Below are 17,378 nucleotides of genomic sequence, written 5' to 3' on the forward strand. Positions count from 1 at the left end.
TGTAGATCTGGTAGTCTCCATGGTAAGAGCCAAAGCCTTTGTTCCATAAGGAAACTTTACTAAGAATCAATGCTGGAAGCAGAGAGGAGCTTCCCCTGAGGCTCTCTGGTAAAGTTTGTCTACAAACTCACAAACTCCGAGACTTAATTTTGTTTGGTTAGAGATTGAGCGTTTATTAAATGCTTATTGTGTGCTGGGTATTTACCAAATAACTGCACTTATTTTTGGACTATCGGGAATTCTGAGCATCCTAGGTAGCCCACTGATAATATGAGGGAAATACAGATAAATAGACCCTAATTGCTGATGGGATTTGGAACCCATTTGGTGAGTCACATTCAATTGACACAGTGCCCACTGGTTCCCTTGTCCATATGTGCACAGAGATTGTGCTATTCCCTCATGCTGTCACTGGTGGTACTGACGTGTGGTGCGGGATGGGAAAACATGGAGAAATTATGCGTGTTTAATTGCACAGCAGCAAGCAGAAAGGAATGTGAGTGCCAAAGACTCCCACTGAAGCAGAAATCTGGTGTCATGTGTTGCTGAGCAGCTGCAGGAAAATTTGTCTGGACCTTTGGAGGCAGAGAGGTGGGTTTGCCATACTTTGGTTCTGAGTAACTTTGAGGGCAACGAGGATTTATAGGCAGCAGATATGTACATCTAGAAGTTTCACTCTGGAGCTTTGCTCTGGTTTCTTTGCTACCCTATCCCTTCCAGCCACCACCAGTTCAAGCCATGGCTAGGAGCGGAGGGAGATAGGAAGGCCTCAGCCCCAGGGCCACTAGGTTACTCCAGGTTTCATGTGTCCACAGCCCTGCTTAGGGTCACCAAAATGCTCAGGTTCAGCTGGGTGGGCTAAACCACCTAGAACTGGGTTCAGCTCTCTCCTCTATTCCTACAAGTATGGCCTTACGCAAGTCACTTAATCTCTTCAGGCCCAAGTTTACTTCTATATGTGAGGAGTCAGAAGGTGATGTTGCATGGGGCCTGGCCCATATCTTGAGATGGATCTATGTCCATAACACCCTGAATGCTCCCAATCTCATCAAGAGATGGGATCTGTAAGCTCTATCATGATTCAATTGAACAATAAACTATCATAGTCGTTACTCTGTATTGCAGGCCAGACAGACCCTATGCTAAGCCGTTCATCATCTCTTTAATACTTAAAGGAAAGATTAAAAAAATCTCGAGTTGGGAGAGGAAGAGTGACTCACGGAAGGTCACCCAGCTAGTAAATAACAGAACCATCACGAGCTCCATGCAGAGCCACTCTAGAGCCAACGCTTCTAACCACACCACCTGCCTGGCATTAGTTCCACTTCACACATGAAGAAGCTGAGGTTTAGGAGGCGTTAGTATCAGGGTGCAGGGCTTGGGTTTGCAACTTCTGTCTCTTTTATTTAACTTGCTGTGTCACTTTGGACAAGTTGCTCAACCTCTCTGAGCTTCGGTTTCCTGATTTGGAAAATGTCAGAGTCCAAAGCCTCTGACAGCAGTGAGAAGCAGTATTCTGTGGGAGATGGTGAAGGGGAGGGGCTAGGAATGTCCCGGAGACAGAGAATGAGAAGACATGGGTGTGACTGTGGCATTATGGAGTAGAGGCAGATCTGGAACCGAGACTTGCCAGAGTGAATATGCCTGGCTCGCACTGCCCATTTAGCAGCCGTCCTGTGACAGCCCAGATGGGCCAGGTGGGCAGGAATCTGGCCAGGCTCCACAGGCACACCCACACCGTGAGCTGCTGTTGCCACCTAGGGGACAGGCGGTGACCAGGGGCCCAAGTTTGGCTGTGGCTGTGGTTCAGCGGCTGCACATTCCCAGTCTCCTGCTGGTTTCCGGAGTGGAGAGGGGCGGCCACGGCTTGCTCTAGGAGTGGGGAGGGGAGTAAGGAAAAGCAGTAAGGAGTGCTGCCTCTGGTTTGGGAGTTATAAATAAATCCATCTGGAAGTGTTTGGGGCTGTGGGCGCCTGAGGTCGGCCCTGCAATTCAGGCCATGTGGTGCATATTTCCATTCACACCAGAACCACCCCCCCAGCCCCCCACCGCCCTGCCCCAGTCCCAGGAGACTGTCTGCTAGGGCCTGTCTGCTCGGGCCCAGCAGAGCTGGGCTAGAACCTTTCAGGCCCCAGTTTTCAGCCCCCACCCCCACCTTCCTCTCCTGGCAGCCCAACTTCAGCAAGATAATGTCTGAGAAAGTGCTTCAAAAAGTTTTATGTGCCATCCAAGTGTTGGTTGAATGAATGAATGAATTTTCAATTCAGCATTTAGCTTGTAAGTTCCCCTTGCTGGGAAGGGGCCCCTTGGTAGTTATGGAAGGCGAGGCATTCTGGACTTTTAGCCTCCATCTCAGGATCACGTTTCCCACCCACCGAGCTGAGGCAGGCTGAGATACAAATGCATATTGCCCAAGTTTTGTTCCTCTTTCTATCCTCAGCACCAAGGGTAGCGCTCAGTAGGCATTGGTTATATGAATGAATGAGTAGCTATATTAATTTTTTTAAACAACTTTTGTAGAGACAGAGGTCTCTCTTTGTTGCCCAGGCTGGTCTTCAACTCCTGGCCTCAAGAGGTCCTCCCGCCTTGGCTTCCCAAAGTGCAGGGATTACAGGCATGAGCCACTGCACCCAGTCCAATTTGTTAATTTAACCAACACTTACTGCACATCCTCATGTGCAGTGCACTCTGCTGCATGCTGAGAGCACAGTGGAGAACAACATAGAGTCCCTGCCTCATTGCGCTAGTGGTCACTGTGTTTCTTGGTGAAAGTACTATTGTCGCTTGGAGTGAGACAATTCTTTGCAGGGTGGGATTCTGTGCATTGCAGGATGTTTAACCTCTTGATTCCCTGACTCTAAATGCCAGTAGTTCCCCAGAGTCATTTGGAACAACCAGAGGTGCCTCTAGACATTTCCAAATACTTCCAGGGGACAGGAGAGTGCAGCCCTGGTTGAGGGCCACTGTGGAGGAACTTGACAATGGGGTGTGAAGCAAGGCGACCTCCAAGGTGTGAATGTGTTGAGTCCTCTAAGTTCACTTATAAATTGGTGGTTTAGAACTGGGGAATCACGTTTGCCTTATAGAGATGTAAGATGATTCGTCAGTGGCTGGGTTAGGCCCAGAAGCCCATAATGTAGCTGAGTTACATGGTTCTACCAGACTGGGTTAGGGCTGAGGGGCAGGCACCAAGATGGCAATTTTGGACATGCTGATGAGATGATTACTTGAAACTGTCCAGAAAGCAACCAGAATCTGATCCCAGGGGCAGGTGAGAGGTCAGCTCTCAAGATATAAATTTGGGATAAGCCCACATTGAGGTAGGAGTTAGACCTGAGGCCCAGGTTCCATTAAGGTTATCAAGGGAGAAGGTGTTGGGAAAGTTGCAGAATGACTCCAGGATAAAGGCCAGAGGTAGAGAAAGTAGGACCCAGTGGTATTTCTTCTCTGCCTCCTCATTTCTGTTCCCGTGGTTAGCACTCTGTTTCAGGACTTCAATTTGTGACAGGACCACTGCAGCAATCTCCTTACTGGCCTCCTTTCTGCTTTTGGTCTCTCTGCCTGTCAGAATTTTCTTTTTAAAACATGGCTTTCATCATGTCCCTTCCCAACATTCGACAAGTCCAAACTGCTTAGCCTTGCATTCTCACTCCCTGCGATCCAGCTTCCCACCAACCTGACACATCTTTGGTGAGTTGGCTCCGCGTTCCCCTTTCCAGCTTCATGGTTTATCCGTCTCTCAGACCTTACTGTGTGGCTACACAGAACCCCAAACACACACTGCCTTCCTCTCCTCCATGCTATCTCCACCCCTGGGATGCTCTTTGACCCTCTTTCCATTTGGAAAAATCTCACTCAGGCATCAAGGCCCAGTGCAAGTCTCCTGCATTTCCCCAACCCCTCAGAGGCAGGCAGATGCCTTCCCACCTCTATGCACCCTCCTCTCCAGCTCTCGCTGGAATGTTGCCCAGGCTGGAGTGCAGTGGTGCCATCACGGCTTACTGCAGCCTTAACCTCCTGGGCTCAAATGAGCCTCTTGCCTCAGCCTCCCGAGGAGCTGGGACCACAGATGTGCCACCATGCCTGGCTAATTAATTCTGTAGAGAAAGGTTCTTGCTCTGTTGGCCAGGCTGGTCTTGAACTCCTGACCTCAAGAGATCTTCTCACCTTGGCCTCCCAAAGTGCTGGGATTACAGATATGAGCCACTGCTCCTAGCCATCCAGTTTTTCATATACACCATGGGACTGCAAGTCTCTCCCACGAGACTCTGAGGGCAGTGACCATGACTCGTTTTGCTCTGCAATTCCATTGCCCAGCTCAGTGTGAATGGACAAGAAAGTGGGGCTGAGGATGGGCTGGTATGGCAGGGCAAAGAGGAAGTGGAACGGTCGCTTTCAAACCTCACCATGGATCTACTTGAGCCACTTTTACCTGCTCTCTCCCTACAAGTACTGTCTTTGGATGAGGGTTTGTGGAAGAGCTAGGAAAGAGAAGGAGCCAAGGCAAGGGACAGGCAGAGGGAGCAGTGTGGAGAAGAGAGGAGATGCTGAGAGGATGAAAGAGAAAGAAAGTGAGGGACAGCAAACGTCTGCATTGGCGGTTCACATACACAAAGGATTCAGGTATGGTGGAGTGGAATAAGAAAACATTTGGGATTCTGGAAATAAAATCAGCTGCTTTGGCAGGTCAGCTGAATGTACAGTTAATTAATAGGCATTAGTGCCCTTTGGTGCTAAGCTGTGCATGGAACCATGTCCTGCTGGGATCAAATGGCAGCTACCCAGGGATGCCCTTTTAATAAAGAGCAGAAAGCAGCACTGGCATGTAAGAGTTGGAGAATCCCTCAGAGAGTTCTTCTTAAGGCACCAGGGACCACTGGAACCCCAGAGTTGCCCCACATCACTGGCCTGGCTCTTGCCAAAGAAAGGTGGGCATGAGAAGAGCACGAACACATACTGAGCAGCTAGTATCCCAGGGGCTATGCCAGACACACAAAAGCTCATTTGATCTTTACTGCAACTCTGTAAGGTAGGAATTAGCCCTGTTTTACAGATTAGAAAATCAAGGTCCTAAGGAGGGTTAAGAATCTTGCCCAAGGGCACACCGCTTGAAAGTCTTGGATCCCAGATTCCAATGAAGGTCATCCTCTCCCCTTGATGAGTGGGCCAGGACCCAGAGGTTGGCAGCAGTTTGCTCTCCAGTCTTGCTGACTTTGGCTGTGGGGCTGATCTCTTTGGATTGATTTCTTTGAACATAAACAAAATACCATCAGTTTTTCCTGGCTTTGGAAGGAGCCCTCAGAATCATGTGCTTTTCTCCAGTTTCCAGCTGGGTGCCTTTGCTGGGGGGGTTCGTGAATATGAAGCAACAGGTCTCATTCTGAGAATCAACACTGTGCACCAAAAAAATACCAGGGTACTTTTGTTCCCAGGAGATATTTCAGGCTGGAGGCTTTCAGCCTATGGGGCCAAGTTTTCCATTTTTTCTTCCCTTTTAATGACCTGCATATGACTGACAGTTGCCTGTTTTCCCAGGAAAATTGTAAAATCTTTATCAAAATATTGGCACCTTTGAGTTGTTGTCCACACTCTGTTCTGACTGACTGTGTGACCCACGTCCCTATCTGCTCAGTGGTTGGACGTGTTCTGTCTGCTGTCAACCTGTGAGTCGGTGAGTAGAGGACAGGAGGTATGGACAGGACAGGCTGTGGACAGTGTTTTCCAAATTCTGATGTGACATGGTTAAGCCAACTCGTGGAGGAGCCAGTGGAGGTAGAGTGGCTGGAGCCAATAAGGGGTTTAGAGCAGGGGACAAAATGGCACCCAGCACCACCCCATGGAGATACGGCTTTGGGGTGGGGTAAGTTGGCTAGAAAACCCATGATGATCGTTTTCTGGAGTTGTTCTGGAGTCAGGAACAGTCTAGAAACCCTTTGGATTGGACCTTGGCCCAGAGTTGTATGTCCCACACATGTGATAGGGTATTAGGATTATCATGCTACATGCAGGACCTTCTGAAATCTTGCTGCATAACAGAACTTTCAGTCATACATAATGACATGCTGAGGAATAAGTTGCTGGTCTTGACTTTGGCCTTTTGCCCTGGTCATTGTAGTGGAACAGGATTTTTCTTCACCACTTTCAAAACCGATTCAGAATCTGGCTACTTCCTGCCACCTCCACTGCTATCACCCTAGTCCATGCCACCATCGTCTCTGGCCTGGATTATTTTAGTATCCCTGTTACCAGTCTTCCAAAGTGATGCTGTGAAAACATAGTGTGAGCATGTCAGTATTCTGCTCAACATCCTCCACTTGCTCCCCATCTCACCCGGATTCAAAGCCAAAATCTTTATAGTAGTCCACAAGGTCCTGCATAATTTGGTCCCGCTTACCTCCTTGACATGATCTCCTACAAATCCCATCGTCTGCCTCTCCATTCCAGCCACACTAGCTTCCTGATCATTCTTTAAGTTTTCCAGGCACATTGTATTTGCTTTTCCTTCTGCCTGGAATGCTTTTGCCCAGTATGTCAGGAAGGATCCCTGGAGGGTGTGCTCACAGGAACTGGGAAAGGTTGCTGTGTGGAGAGAACCACCTGACAGGAGCTATGGCCTTTGGCAGAGGGATGCCGCCAACTCATGGTGACCCTGAACAGAGAGAGTGGCTGACTAAATACCCCAATCTCACTTTTCCTTTTACTTCTGGTTTCTTTGCAGGTGCTTCCCATTGGTCAAACCTAACCCGAAGCCAGAGGGCAAGGGAGCCTGTTGATGCCATCCACACAGGTCAGCCTACCAGGGTACAAGCTGGGTGGAGAAGGGTGGAAAAGATGTGAACAGACAAATGGAAAATGTCCAGAACAACTGGATATCTTTGTAGTTGGCTCCCTCACTTCCTTCACCATCTCCATTGGAATGTTTGTTACCTTTTCAGTATGTTTCAGTTTGTTACCTTCTCAGTTTGTTACCTTCTCTGGCCACCATTTCTAAAATTTCAAGCCCCGGCCCTCAACACCTCATATCCTCCATCCATGCTGTTTGTTCTTCCTAGCACTTAATACTATCTGACATGTAATTTATTTATTTCCCTTGCCTATCGTTGGCTCTCCCACTAGAATGGGAGCTCCATGAGGGCAGGGAGTTTGTTCTGTTCACTGCTATAGTCAGTGCCTAGGACAGTACCTGGCACAGAGTAGGTGTCCAATAAATTGTGAATGGATAAATGATTGAATGGATGTACTCCCTGGGGCCACTCTAGTGAGTCTGCTCTCATCCAGGTACAGCTGGATTTAGGTTACTAGTTGTTACTCATTCCTGCTGTTCACAGTTTCCTCTAAAGAGGCTCAACTGCTGCCATGTTTTCAGGTCAGCGGGTGGGAAGGCCTTTGCTGCCTCTGGTACTGAAACTTGCACAACAGTTTGTTGACTTGAATCTTACGGAAATTGTTGCTGCATTAATTGGCATGGACTGAGCTTTGTGTATTATTTAAGTTGTCATCAGCCACAGTGGGTAGATTCATAGTCATAGGGGCACTGGTTCTTCCAGGTGGTTCTTCCATACCTCAAAGGTAGCCTTCATTGCTGGTGGGCCTATTTTCAAATTAGGAGGCTCAGTAGCCACTTCCTTGAGGCTCAAGGGCAGGGGACCTATAAGCTGGGTCCTGTGACCACAGTGTTGGTGACACAGGGATAGGTGAAATCAGGATAAGCAAAACAGATATGCATTTCTAGAACAATGTAGTTGTGTCCAGGATGATGTTTTTATTATACAAATAACATAGGAATAATATTCTTATTGTGAAAAAAAATCAATTCAACTACAATTCAAATCTCTATCTCTCCGGTCCCACTCTGCTCCCCCGAGGTAACCACTGTTATCAGTGTAGAGTACCCACCTTCTTCCAAATCTCTTTCTGTGCATACACAGTTTGGTTTTATGTGGGTACTTAAAAATAAATGGTGTCACACCATTTTCACTAATCTGCTTTTTTTCACTTAGGAATATGTCTTGGAAACCTTTCTGTTTTAGGAGACATATGGATCTAGTTCATACTTGTTTTCTTAATTAAACTTTTAATTGTGATTAAATTTTGGATTCACATGCAGTATAAGAAATAATACAGAGAGGTCCCATGTACCCTTCACCCAGTTTTCCTCAATGATCACTTCTTGCAAAACTATAGTACAATATACAAGCAGGGTGTTGCCTTTATACAGTCAAGATACAGAATATTTCCATCACCACAAGGATGCTTCAAGTCATCCCATCATAGCCATGCCTATTTCCCTCCCACCCTAACCTCCTACTTAACCCCTAGCGACCACTCATCTATTCTCCATTTCTAAAATCCAGTTGTTTCAACCAGGTTATGTAATAAAATAGAATCACACAGTATGCAAACTTTAGGGATTTTGTTTTCAGTCAGCATAATTTTCTGGAGATGCATCCAGGTTGTTGTGTGTATCAATAGTCTGCCCCTACCCCTTTTCCAATAATCTGCTGCTTTTTATTGCCGAGTAGTCTTCCATGGCATGGGTGTATCAAAGACCGTTTATCCATTCACCCACTGAAGGGCATGTGGGTTATTCCCAGTTTTGGGCTATTATAAATAATGCTGCTATAAACCATCACGTAACAGGTTTTTATGTGGAAATAAGTTTTCATTTCTCTGGGATAAATGCCCAAGAGTACAATTGCTGAGTCATATGGTAATTGCATGTTTAGTTTAAAAAAAAAAAAAACAACTGACGGCCAGGCGCAGTGGCTCCCACCTGTAATCCCAGCACTTTGGGAGGCCAAGGTGGGTGGATCACGAGGTCAGGAGATCAAGATCATCGTGGCCAACATGGTGAAACCCCATCTCTACTAAAAATACAAAAATTAGCCAGGCGTGGTGGTGCGCACCTGTAGTCCCAGCTACTTGGGAGGCTGAGGCAGGAGAATTGCTTCAACCTGGGAGCTGGAGGTTGCAGTGAGCCGAGATCTCGCCACTGCACTCCAGCCTGGATGACAGAGCAAGACTCCATCTCAAAAAAAACAAAAAACAAAAAAACTGGCAAACTGTTTTCCAGAGTGGCTGTACCATTTTACATTCCCACCAGCAATGTATGAGGATTCCAGTTTCTTGGCATCCTCATCATCATTTGGTGTTCTCACTGTTTTCCCTTTTAGCCGTTCTTCTCTAGGTGTGAAGTAGTATCTCATTCTGGTTTCAATTCTCTAAGACTTCAATTCCCTAAGATTAGTGATGTTGAACATTGTTTCATGAGCTTCTTTGCCATCTGTATATCTTCTTCAGTGACTTGTCTATTTATGTCTTCAGCCCATTTTCTGGTTGAGTTTTTGAATTTTTAACTGTTGAGTTTTGACAGTTCTTTATACATTTTAGATACCGGCCCTTTGTCAGACATATGGTTTGCAAACATTTTCTCTTGGTCTGAAGCTTTTTCTCATCCTCTTAACAAGGACTCCATAGAACAAAACTTGCTAATTTTGATGAAGTCCAATTTATCAATTTTGTTTTTTTGGATGTGTTTTGATTGTCAAGTATAAGGTCTGGCTTATATGGCTAGCTTTAGATTCCAAACACTTTCCTGTTTCTTCCTAAAAATTTTATAATTTTACATTTAATTTTCTGATCCATTTTGTTAATTTTTTTTTTTGTATAAGGTGTGAGACAGATTATTCCTGAGGCTGCCGTAACTAGTAACTGTAAACTTGGTAGCTTTAAACAACAGAATGTATTCTCTCATGATTGTGGAGGTCAGAAGTCTGAACTTCAGGTGTGGACAGGGTTGCACTCCCTCTGGAGGCTCTAGGAGAGGGTCCTTCCTTGTCTAGTCCCGCTTCTGCTGGCTGCCAATATTCCTTGGCTTATGACCATGTCACTGCAATCTCTACCTCCATCTTCACATCATCATCTCCTCTGCGTGTCCGTCTTATAAGGATACATGTCATTAGATTTAGGACTCACTTGAATCCAGAATGATCTCCTCATCTTAATTATACTTGCAAAAGCTCATCTTCCAAATAAGGTAACATCCCTAGGCTCCAGGAATCAAGACGTAGACCTATCTTTTGGGAGGGCGCCATTCAGCCCACTACACAGGTCAAAGTTCATTTTTTGGTCTATGTCCAGTTGCTCCAGCACCATTCAAAAAGGCTATCTTTCTTCCATTGAATTGCTTTTGTACCTTTGTTGCAAATCAGTAGGGCATATTTGTGTGGGTCAACTTCTAGGTTCTCTACTCTGTTTCATTGATCTGTGTGTCTGTCCCTCCACCAATACCACATAGTCTTGATTATTGTAGCTACATAGTAAGTCCTGAAATTGGATAGAGTGATTCCTCCCACTTTATTCTCCCTTTTCAAAATTGTTTTGGCTATTCTAGTTTCTTTGCCTTTCCATATAAATTTTGGAATAAACGTGTCTATGTTTAAAATATCCTCCTGGAATTTTGATAGAGATAGAGCTAAAACTATACATAAATTTGGGGAGAACTAACATCTTTACTATGTTAAGTCTTCTGATCCATGAATGTGACATATTTCTTTCTCTATTTAGGTCTTCTTTGATTTCTGTCATCAGCATTTTGTAGTTTTCAGCATATAAGCTCTATACATATCTTGTTACATTTACACTTAAGTATTTCATTTTTGAGCAAGTGTAAATGGCACTGTATTTTTAATTTCAGCATCCATGTGTTCATTGCTAGTATATAGAAATACAATTTATTTTTGCAAGCTTATCTTGTATCCTGCAACCTTGCTAAGCTCACTTATTAGTTCTAGGAATTGTCTTGTAGATTCCTTGGGATTTTCTATGTAGACTATAATGCCATCTCCAAATAGGAGTAGTTTTATTTTTTCTTTTATAATCTACATGTTTTATCTTTTCTTTTTTCTTTTTTTTTTTTTTTTTTTGCCTTATTACACTGGTTAGAACTTCCAACACTATGTTGAATAAGAGTGGTGAGAGCAGATATCCTTGCCTTGCTTCCAATCTGAGGGGGAAAGCATTTAGTTTTTCAAGCATTGTGTTTAATGTTAGGTATAAGTCTAATATTGCTTGATCCAGGAAAAAAATATATATATAGTAGGTATAAGTTTCATGTAGATGCTGTTTATCAAGTTAAGGAAGTTCCCTTTTTGCCCTATTTCTCAGAGTTTTTTTAACTTATAATAATAAGTGTTAGATTTTATCAAATGCTTTTTCTGCATTGATTAATATGATCATGTGATTTCTATTAGTTTGTTACACTGATTGTGTAGAATTAGCATAGAATTCTTTAAACATTTGGTAGAATTCTCCAGTGAAACCATCTGGACCTGGAGATTTTAAAGGGAGTAGTTTTAAAATTATGAATTTCATGTTTTTAATAGTTATAGGGCTATTCAAATCATCTATTTCATATTTGGTAGATTTGGGAAGTTTATATTTTTCAAGGAATTGGTCTGTTTCATCAAAGTTGTCAAAGCATGTAGCATTGTTCATAGTATTCCCTTATTATCCATTTGATGTCTGAAGGGTCTGTAGTGATATTCATTTCCTTCCTGATATGAGCAATTTGTATGTCTTGCTAGAGGTTTGTCAATCTTACTGATCTTTTCAAAGAAGCAGCTCTTTATTTCATTGATTTTCTCTATTTTTCTATTTTCAATTCTGCCTATTTATGCTGTTATTTTTATTATTTTCTTCCTTCTGTTTGCTTTGGCTTTATTTTGCTCTTCTTCTAGTTACTTGAGGTAGGAACTTAGATGATTGATTTGAGACCTTTTTTCTTTTCTAGTATAAGCATTTGGAGCTATAAACTTCTTTTTAAGCATTGCTTTAGTTGCATCTCATAAATTTTTCTATGTTGTATTTTCATTTTGATTCAGTTCAATGTATTTTTAAAATTTATCTTGAAATTTAAATTTTCATGTTTGACCCATGGGTTATTTTAAAGTGTGTTGTTTATTTTTCAAGTTTTAGATATTTTCTTATCTTTCTGTTACTGATTTCCAATTTGGTCACAGAATACATTTCATTTGATTTCAATTATTTTAAATTTGTTGACATTTGTTTTATGACACAGGATATGTCTAACATGTTTTGCATTCCATGGGCACTTGAAAAGGATGTGTACTCTTCTGCTTTTGGATGAGATGTTCTATAAATGTCAAATTAAATCCTGTTGTTTGAGGGTGTTGTTGAGTTCCTATATACCATTGCTGATTTTCTATCTAGTAGGTCTATCCCAGATGCCTGCCCAGCCTTCTCTGACTTCACCCCAGTGGGGAAATTTGGGGTACCTAGTTACAGCTTAGCAAGGGTGAAAAGCTATGTTTTCAACCCCTCCTTTGCTGGTGGGGTTGGGAATGGGACCACATATTTTTTTCTGTGGTATTTGGCTAAAGAACTAGTGTATAAAATTTTCTGTCTTGGTAAGAGAGCAGGCTTTTTACAAAAATCTGCCCCTGTTGGTATTTTCAGGTTGCAGACTTTTTCAGCTTCAACTCTGGGATATATGAGGCAAAACAAAAATCCAGGGAACTCACCACATGCTGTTCCTTGAGTCCTGAGGTCTCTTGCAGGTGTACGTTCTTCTCTCCACCTCCTCTCCAGTCTTTTTGTGTTCATTTTATATATAATGCTCACGGTTATTTGTTATGCTGTAGAGGGAGGATCAGGGAAAAGTATGTCATTCCATCTTCCCAGAAGCAGAAGTCCTAACTTATTCTTTTAAAATGTTATGTAATTTTGCAGAGTATGACTTTTATCAGGATTTATTTAACTATTCACCCATTGATGAACTTTTAGATTGTTTCTTAATTGTGGTGGCTAACACAATCTTTCAATAAACATCCATTCAATAAACATTTGTGTACACGTGCAGGAGTTTCTTCATGATAGATGCTAAGAAGTGGCGTTGCCAGGTAATAGGGGATGCACATTTTCCATGTTAATGCGTGTTGTCCAATTCCTACCCATAGTGGCTGTGCTCCACCCAGCAGTGTATGAGAGTAGCAGTTTTGCTCAACTTCTTGACAGCGCTTGATATAGTCAGACTTTGAGTTCCGAATGTGATGAGTGAAAGATGATATCCGGTGGTCGTTATCATTTGCCTTTCCTTGATTCCCAGAGGCTGAACATCTTTTCAAATGCCTGTTGGCCATCTGTAACTCTCCTTTTGAATTACCTGTCCATATACTTTGCCCATATTTATTTTGAGTTGTTTACCTTTTTATTGATTTACAGAAATTATCTATATATTTTGATTGTTCTTTGTCTAATACATACATTTCAAATATATTTCCCCAGTTTATTATTTGTCTTTTAACTTTATTGATGGCGTCTTTTGCCTAAAAAATATCATTCTTTTGTGTAGATTCAAATTTGTCAACCACTCCCTCTTGACTTTTGGGTTGTGTTTGTGTGTTTGTTTAAAATGACTTTCTCCATACCAAAGTCACAAATATATAAATCTCTACTTTTCCCATTATAGGTTTCTATTCTTTTTTATATTTAGTTGTTTGAGCTGTGTGGAATATGTGGGTGTATAGTATGAGGTAGGGATCTCATTTAATTTTTTTCAAATGGAAAGCTAGTTACTTCAGCACTATTTGTTGAATAGTCCATCCTTTCACCACTGACTTATAAATGCAGCTTTTATTATTTTATTTAACATCTTTACATGAGTTGGCTTGAGAGCTCTCTGTTCTCTTTCACTCATTTGTCTACTTCTGTGCCAATGCCATACCCTGTTAATTACTGTAGATTTGATACCTTGTATAATGTCATCCTTCATTTGGTCTTTTCCCCAAAAAATTATTTTAGCTCTTCTTATACATATTCTTTTTCACATGGATTTTAGAATCAGTTTGTCAGGTTCTATGAAAAATTCCTCTGGAGATTTGATTGAAATAGCAATGAGATTATAGATTAATTTAGGGAGAATAGACATCTTTTCTCCTTTTCTCCACACAACTTTTTCTCCCTCAGAAAGACCACTGGGGCCTGCACGAAAGATGTTCAGGGGTCAAAGAACCCACGTAACCCATCCCCAACACACACACACACAAACACACACACACAGACACACACACATTTGTGTCTGTGTATTTGTGAGGACCTACACTTCAGGCTCTGAGGGTAAATATTTATTATAAACAGAGGCTCTGGACACTTGCTCTGCTGTTCAGTGGTACTTCCAAAGTAGGGGCAACTCTTCCTTTTCCTGATCACAAACAAACCAACCCACCAAAACTCTGGCTTGATTACATACCTTGTTGAACTTCAGGGAAGGGAGTGAGGAGTGGATGAAGTAGACAAGCAGCATCTGGTAACATTAGGAGCCAGTGGGGCTGTGCTTTTTTATCCAGGAGAGCCCAGGGTGACAGCAAGTTATCATGAATGGTGGGAATGGGAAGTACCAGAAATTAGGAGTGGCCCCTGTTCCACGCTGGTGTCTGTGGGTTGGGGTCCTGTGGAACTAGGAAACAACCCACCCCAGAAGGGTGCACTCGTTCATCATGCCCCTCTATATAGGGGAAGATGGGCTGGGTAGCAGGGCCTATTGGGCCTGAATGTTCTGGATAGACCAAGTTGTGGGTTCAGAGGAAGTTCTAGCTACCTTTGGGTCCACTGCTGACATAATACTCTCCAGTTCTGTGGAGATTTTGTCTTTGTGGGGTTCTGACACCTGGATACATTACCCTTCTACAATAGAGCCATGCTACCTGCCCAGTGGTGTGTCCCTTCAATGTTGCCAGCTGGCAGCAGGTGCTCGCAGCCAGCTGCACAGGTCTTGATGCCTGGCCTCGAGGTGGGGCTGCCAGAGCAGCTCAAGCTTCCCACTCAGGTGCTCCAGCAAATTGTAGGCCCAGAAAGACATTCAGTAGCGTGAGGCAGCCTTGGAGTTAAGCTGGAGCCCTCCAGACTTTTCCCAAGGAGGAAGTAGGGGCTGGCTTAGGGGTTCTGTGGTATGTGCAGATGCTGTCTGGGCAAGCAGCACTGCCCTCACCCGTGTTCCAGCTAACAGAATGGACACTGCTCCCAGATATCTGCATTCTTCCCCTACAAGGTCATGGTCCTCAAGGCAGGAATGGGGCCTGAGCCACCAGCACTACTCTATGGACCTAACCGTCTAACAAAGCTGGCAAAATATTACTCAGATGGAAAGCAGAATCATTTGTAGTAAATACCTGAGTAGAAGTACAAAGTGATGTGTGGATTTTAATTGCCCCACTTTTTGAAATCTAATCTATCACTAAGTCCTTCCTGTTCCCAGATCTGTAATCTTTTTTTTTTCCCCTATTTTCCTGACTCTAATTTAGACCCTGCTGAGGCTGCTGTGGTCTCAGGTGCTACTCCTCCAATCTGTTTTCCTTTGGTGCAGCTTTCGAACTCACAGCTCTGATCACTGCCCTCTGCTCTGTATAATCTAAAACATATTTACAGAATCAAGCCCAATGCTTACCTGACTTTCTTCTTAAATGCCATTTATAGCTTTTCTTTTCTTTCTAAAATGGTAAATGTTTATTATGGTGTTTGACTTTCAAGGTCCTCTATGAGGTGGTCCAACCTACCCTTCCTTCGCTTGTGTGGGGGTGAGGACCTGGGAGGTTAGGGGGAACATGCAACTTGATGCTATGGAAAGCACACCTTGAGCTCTGGAATCAGAGGTTACTGGTTAATCTAGGCCCTCCCCTGCTTCTTATCTGCTTGACCCCAGCCCTCGCCTCACCGTTCCCCCGCCCAGTTTCCCTCTTGTTAAGGTGGTGTGATAAAAACGACCCCTATCCCGGCTTAGAGGTGAAGACTCAATGCGACAAGTAGAGGAGAGCGGGCTTTTAGCGCCAGAAGCTTCCATGATGCCCGGGTCCGCGGGCAGGGCTAGGGCACGGGCCGGGGAAGCAAGCGTTGCCGCGCCGCTACGGTCGGGGGCCGGTCCCCGGGCTACTTTTCGTGCGCGGAGCAGCTCGGCCAGTCACCAGGCGCGTGCGGAGGCGGCGAGCCTGCAAGGGCGGCCGGCGCGGACGCAGCCGTCGCGATGAGTCACCATCCCTCAGCACCTCCGGAACAGGAGGCTGCTTGGAAGCAGCCCGGCCCCCGCCCGCCCTCCTCCCCCGCCCCGCGGAGCGGCGGCGCCAGCCCGATGCCCGGCAGAGGGCGCTGCAGTGCGGCTGCGGGGCCACGGGCCCGCCCGCTCTGGCTGCCAAAGGCCGGCGCTACCTTTGGCTCAGAGGGAAAGATCGGGGCCCAGGGATGGGGTGCGTGAGGAATGAATGTTTCTGCAGTGCCAGAGGTGGCTCTGTTTTTGATCCAGAAACGAAATGTACTTCAAGATTCAGACGCTGGGCAGAGTGATGGGGCCGACAGGGCCCCTACTGGAGAGTGTCCAGTCTTGATCGCCCCAAGCTTTTGAGCAGGGATGTCCTGTCCGAGGCTGGTGTCGTCCCCACTCTCGCCAGAGAGGGTCTGTGATAGGATGAGTCTCCCCTTTCCAAAATGAATCTGCCTAGGGACCCAGTCCTTGATCTCCTCTGTGACCTCTCTCACCTGAGGTGATGGAGGTTACGAAGATTGGAGCTGTCTGCAGTGGAGCGCAGGAGAAAGTGCACAAGCTATCGGAGGACCAGGGTTTCAGTGCCAGCTCCATCATGAGATTGCTGTGTGACCTTGGTCATTTCATCATTCATTCATTCATTGATTCATTCAGAAAACACTCACTGTGTCGCAAGGCACTCACAGTGAAGGGAAGAGAAGGAGGCCAAGCCTGTGGAGACAATTGCCCTGACCATAAAATAGCTTAGGCCAGGTACAGAGGCCCGACATGTAGGTGATCCGTAAACACTGGCTGAATGAACAAATGCGAAGATTTAGTCACCACACACTAGGGCAGAGATTTTTGGTCACTCATGCGTCCTGAGTACATAGAACAGTGCCTGACACACAGTGGGTGCTCAGTAATTTGTCGAATGAATGACAGAGGAATGTATTGAGTGTTCTGTGAGCACAGCAGAGGCCACCTAACTCACAAGATTCTGTGCTGTTTGAACCGAGTCTTGAAGGAAGGGTTGGGATTAGCTAGGCAGACAAGGGCCAGATGGAGGGTGATACAGGCAGAGAACAGCCTGTGCAAAAGCTAGGAATCCTCAGAGTTCTCACCTCTCTGAGCCTCAGTCCCTCCTGTGAGAAGGAAAGGATAGGGCTGGCTCTGTAATTTCTCAGATTTTTCTAGATCTAAGGTTCTCGGATTCCAGAAATCAATCCAGTTACCCTAGTCAGAGCCTGACCAGTGCTGGGCAGTCCAAGAGACTCAGGTTTTGACTTTTGACTCAGCCCATCTGCAGAATAAAGGCCTGGTGATCTTAGGCACCCCTTCTCTATCT

General features: G+C 44.7%; 1 protein-coding gene across 2 annotated transcripts in view; it reads left to right on the plus strand.

The window, feature by feature from the left end:
• NHSL2 (NHS like 2) overlaps positions 1–17,378 on the plus strand; it is a 255,288-nt gene that overhangs the window by 100,182 nt on the left and 137,728 nt on the right. Inside the window, exon 2 of one of the 2 annotated variants that reach the window (XM_055267543.2) lies at positions 6,719–6,787. The exons of the other annotated variant lie outside the window; for it this stretch is intronic. Coding sequence (XP_055123518.1) covers positions 6,719–6,787 — 69 coding nt within the window. The remainder of the gene's footprint in view (positions 1–6,718; positions 6,788–17,378) is intronic. 2 annotated transcript variants of the gene reach the window in all.

Source organism: Symphalangus syndactylus, chromosome X (genome assembly GCF_028878055.3).
Source record: "Symphalangus syndactylus isolate Jambi chromosome X, NHGRI_mSymSyn1-v2.1_pri, whole genome shotgun sequence".
Taxonomy (NCBI): Eukaryota; Metazoa; Chordata; class Mammalia; order Primates; family Hylobatidae; genus Symphalangus; species Symphalangus syndactylus.